Below are 5,414 nucleotides of genomic sequence, written 5' to 3' on the forward strand. Positions count from 1 at the left end.
TGTTACCATCAGCGGATCTAAACTAATCACAAGACTATACAAAAAACCAACAGACAGATCAGCTTATCTCCATAACCAATCCTACCACCCTAACCATTTAAAGAAGAACATACCTTTCGGTCAAACCCTTAGACTCAAAAGAATCTGCAAAGACGTAGACGACTATCAAAAAGCTACTAGTGAAATGCATGGCGCTTTTCTTAAAAGAGGATACCAACAACAACATCTCACAGATGCGTACACCAAAGCATCAAGTATAGACAGATCTGATCTTCTCAAATACAAAAACAAATCCAATCGAGACAACAACCAGACACTCTTTATCACCACCTTCAACAAAAACCTACCAAACATACGTGAAGCAATCAATAAACACTGGGACATACTAAAAATAAATGACGAACTAGCAGATACTTTTAACGAACAACCCAAGATCGTATATAGAAGAAACAAAAACCTTCGTGACCTAATAGGTCAAACAACAATAAAAAATAATAAAGTATTTAGAAAATCCCACACACTGAGAGAAGGCAAATGTCGCCCATGTCTCACAAATTCCAGAAACCTTTGCTGTCGTCAAGTAACCACAACCTCCACGTTCGTGTCACAACAAACAAAACGCCAATTCAAAATATTCCACAATGTCAACTGTAAAAGCAAATACGTCATCTACCTACTAGAATGTCAAATCTGCAAGATCCAATACGTCGGTAAAACTGAAACACCCTTCAACGTCCGTTTGAACAACCACAGAAGAAATGCACTTCATCCGAAAGAAGACACCATCCCAGCGTGCAAACACTTCAACAAGGAAGGACATAATTTCAATAGAGATGCTAAATTTACGATCATTGAACAGCTAAGAAATATCGAAGGAAATGAAAGCCAGCTGAAAAACACCATTCTATCACGAGAGAACTTTTGGATCAACAAACTAAAAACCTTAAAACCCAAGGGTTTAAACCAAGAACTCAATTTGATAGCGCCTTAAGTCTGTGTTTACACGTCCATTTTTTCCAGATCACTTACAGACGGCTCATAAATATACGTCACAAAAAAGCGTTTATTTGACGTCAAAAAATTTTTTTTTTTTTTGTTAAAAAAACTGAATTTTTTTAGCTAGAAATATACCTTGAAAACGGCCCTGGCCGAAACATGTTGGAAATTTCTAGCATCTAATGGTATTTTTGTCTCGATCCTCCGTCCGATATAATAATATACCCATTATGTAACATATTTTGTTTTTACTACAATTTTTATAACTGCTCGTTTTTTTTTTAACCATCGACGTTTTAACCGATAACCGATAAGATCTATTTTTGCCGACGAATATTTTCACCACATATAATTCCACATATATAAAAAAGCTCAACAAACATAAAATTTCACCAATATTTTATCCAAAAAGAGTATCCAAATATCCAACAATACAAAGAGAGCCTAAACTAGTCAACCTCTTAATGTTTGAATCAAATTTTTTGTCGGTTGAATGCCTGACAGACATTTCGCACACGTTAAGTTATAATTGTTCTGATAAAATGTTTCATTCCTCCTAATAATCAAGCAGATAGCAAGAGAGAAGTAATCATTACATAAGAGAACATACCTGTAATAATTTGGTTGGTGTTTGAGCCTGTATCTTGAATAAAAATAAGAAAACATCCAAGCAAAATCAGTTGTACAAAATACAACTTTCAAAACAGTCTTTCAAAGCTTTTAGGTCAATAAGTATGAGCAGCCACTTCTGTGGGTGTATTTCAGAGCTACACTAAAATAAATAAACAACATTTGAAACATTGAACTTTCCTTTATAAGTCTCAAAATCCATAAAAAATTCAAAACATTGACCAAGAGCCAAAACGTAAATTTCAGGCGCCATCTTGGATTTGGTTCGGAGCAAGAAAGCCACGGTCGCAGTAGAATCGGTTTTGTTTAGCGCAAGCATCCAAAGACGGCCCGAGCAAATCGATAAATTTTATGCGAATGCCGCGATTTAATCGTGAAAAGTACTCTGAAATTTCAGAGTGTCGGCCATCAAAGAAAACCCGAGAACCTTCGCAGGTCTTCTTGCAGAACCATTCCCTTTAGAGCGCATGCGTGGAATGAGTGGAGCACGAAGAGCTGCTTGGAGGTTATTTACGTTACTGATTGACGCCAGAGAATACCCTGGTGTTGGCTGATGCGAGTTCCCCCTCTCAGAGGGGGAACTTCTCAAAACAATACGTCATAAAAAAATCTGACGTTACAAAGTTACACTGCAATGCAATGGTTCTGGAAAGAAGGAGACTTTGATAAATTGTTGAGGGAAACAAGAGAAATACAGAAACGTCTTCCTCGAGTTGACGCTTTAAAGACTAAAGACAAAAACAAGCCAATCACACTCTTCACGAAGCACATGTTAAAAGGCAACATCTCCGCGGCAATTAGAACTCTTGAAGATACAGCTTCAAGTGGTGTCCTGCAACCAACTGGGGATGTAATAAACACTCTTAAATCACTTCATCCAAATGCAAACGAACACACCGACGATCGTATCATCTCGAAGAAAGAAGTAGTTCCAGTTGACCCAATCATCTTTGAGTCCATTGATGGGACAATGATTCGAGAGGCAGCCATTAAGACGAAGGGTGCTGCTGGACCATCAGGACAAGATGCTGACCAATGGAGACGTATCCTTGCCTCCAAGAACTATGGCAAATACAGCTCTGATTTGAGGGAAGCAATGGCACGCATGCTGAAAATCTTATGCCGACAAGAAGTTGATGTTAAAAGACGATCAATTGAAGCTGTACTTGCTTGTAGATTGATACCTCTAGACAAAAACCCAGGGGTACGACCAATTGGAATTGGAGAAGTGATGAGACGTATCTTCGGCAAAGTTCTGATCAACACCATCAAGCCAGATATCCTTAAAGCAACTGGTAGTGTTCAAGTGTGCGCTGGACAGCAGGCTGGCTGTGAAGCGGCAGTTCACGCAATCAACCAACTATTCCAAGAAGATGAGACAGACGGAGCGATACTAGTGGATGCAGCGAATGCTTTCAACAACATTAACAGAAGATCACTGCTCCACAACATCAAAATATTGTGTCCAGCTATGGCTCAATATATTCACAACTGCTACCACCGCCCATCAAGACTTTTCCTAATGGGAGGAAAGGAGATTGCATCGCAAGAAGGTACCACACAAGGCGACCCTACAGCAATGCCAGCATATGCAATTGGATTAATGCCACTGCTTGAGATCCTCCAAGAAGATTTGCTGACACAAGGAGTTAAAAATGCTGCATATGCTGACGACCTCGCTGGTACTGGGAAGCTTCAAGCCCTGAAGAAGTGGTGGGATGACGTCAATGACTTAGGACCTCTCCTAGGTTACAACCCAAAAGCTTCCAAGTCGTATTTGATAGTGAAGGAGGAGAAGCTCGAAGAAGCAAAGGTGCTATTCAAAGACACAGGAATCAACATCACGGTTGATGGACATAAATATCTTGGTGGTTTCATTGGTCAAGAGGGTGGCCAACAGGAATATGTAAAGAAATTGATAGAAAAATGGCAAGCTGAGCTCCAAACACTGAGTGATATCGCAAGATCAGAACCACACCTCGCCTACTGTGCATTCGTTGGTGGGTATGTTAGCAAGTTCACCTACTACCTACGTGTGATGCCCGGAATTGAAGAATATCTGAAGCCCCTCGATGAAATTATTGACAAACATTTCATTCCTTCAATTACTGAAAACCATCACTGCAGCACCGAAGAAAGACTACTCTTGTCACTACCGGTGCGTATGGGAGGATTGGCCATACCCATCTTATCATCTATGGCGAAGGAAGAATTTCAAAACTCCAGAGAACTTACAATGAAGTTCTCCCAAGACATCATCGAACAGAAACCAGTGTACGAAGTTGACAACAGGGCAGCAAAGTCTGAGATCAAGAGAAAACCGAAAGAAGGAAGAACAATCATCCTCGAAAATCTCCGCAGAGAAATGACACGTCAAGAGCTGAAAGCGAACGATCTTGCTCAAGCAAAAGGTGCATCCAATTGGTTGACCACTGTACCCCTGAAATCTGAAAATTTCAACCTATCAAAAAGAGAGTTCTTCGACGCAATTGCCGTCCGATACAGATGGAACATGAAGCACCTACCATCGACATGTGCATGTGGCAAGCCGTTCTCTGTCGAGCATGCACTTTCCTGCCCTAAAGGAGGGTTCATCTACCAACGGCACAACACTTTGAGGGATACAATTGCTCAAATGTTGAATCAAGTGACACATGATGTCGCTATCGAACCAATGTTGGAGCCGATCACTGGCGAACGTTTAAACAAAGGTGCGATCACGACTGACAACGCGAGAGCTGACATCAGTGCTGGGGGCTTTTGGGTTCGTGGACAACGAGCATTTTTTGATGTAAAGGTATTCAACGCCTATGCTCTGAGATACACAGCCCAAAGTCTCAAAAGCGCTTTTGCGTCAAACGAACGGGAAAAAAAGAGAAACTACAACGAACGAATTATCAAAGTTGATCATGGATCATTCACTCCGTTGATATTTTCCATGAATGGTGGAATGGGTGTAGAGGCTGAGCACTTCTTTGGAGCGCTAGCTAATCTACTAGCTGATAAGACAGATTCTCACGCGTCTCAAACCAAAATTGGATCAGAACAAAAATTTCGTTTGCTTTAATTTAACGAGATCAGTTGTAACATGTATTCGCGACACACGAACACTTGAACCAAACCTTAGGTTTGATGAGATTGATTTATTGAATAACAATATTTTGAAATGTTAGCTTTTCATAGATTTTAGTACTTAATTTTTTCACCGTATTTACCATTGCTTTTGTTGCCCCCGCAACGAGCGTAGCGAGTGAGGAGGCCTTCATAGCTTCACGCAAGGATATTGGACAGGAATCTCGAATCTTTGCGCGCGTTTGTTCGTATTGTATGTTCCGGCCAATTAAGTGTTCCGCAAAAATATGGCGGTAAATTATACAGCGGTAAATGTTATACACATTTTCATATTACGTTATATGCTATTACCATTATTATATATTGCATTTCATTAGTTTTGATTTAGGATTGAAAAGCTGAAGCGAGTGTTATAAATGCAAATTATAGAAAAAGTATATAATTACACCATAACAAGGATTACAATATTACTTTTGCAAATCAAAACAAACAAAATGGCAGACTGGTTATGATGATGAGCTGATTCGATTCATTGAATGGAAAAAGTGTTTTGTATGTCTAATTTTGTTTCTTGTCTTTAAAACTGAATAAATACTGTAATTTAGTCAGAAGTTCATTTCAGCAATGATTTCAATTCTTTTTCGGGAATCTTTAAAGAAATTTGCTCAAGTTTTCAAATGTACATTTTGTTGATATTTTTGTTCAAACTTATCAAA

At 39.4% G+C, this 5,414-nt stretch overlaps 1 protein-coding gene across 1 annotated transcript; it reads left to right on the plus strand.

Annotated features, from left to right (window-relative positions):
* Nucleotides 1-2,260: 2,260 nt before the first annotated feature.
* LOC136800410 (uncharacterized) lies at nt 2,261-4,693 on the plus strand. Its single transcript, XM_067057069.1, has one exon. The coding sequence runs from the start codon at nt 2,261-2,263 to the stop codon at nt 4,691-4,693; it is 2,433 nt and encodes an 810-aa protein (XP_066913170.1).
* The last annotated feature ends 721 nt before the right edge of the window (nt 4,694-5,414 follow it).

The sequence above is a fragment of the Clytia hemisphaerica genome, unplaced genomic scaffold, assembly GCF_902728285.1.
Source record: "Clytia hemisphaerica strain Z4C2 unplaced genomic scaffold, Clytia hemisphaerica genome assembly, whole genome shotgun sequence".
Lineage (NCBI taxonomy): Eukaryota > Metazoa > Cnidaria > Hydrozoa > Leptothecata > Clytiidae > Clytia > Clytia hemisphaerica.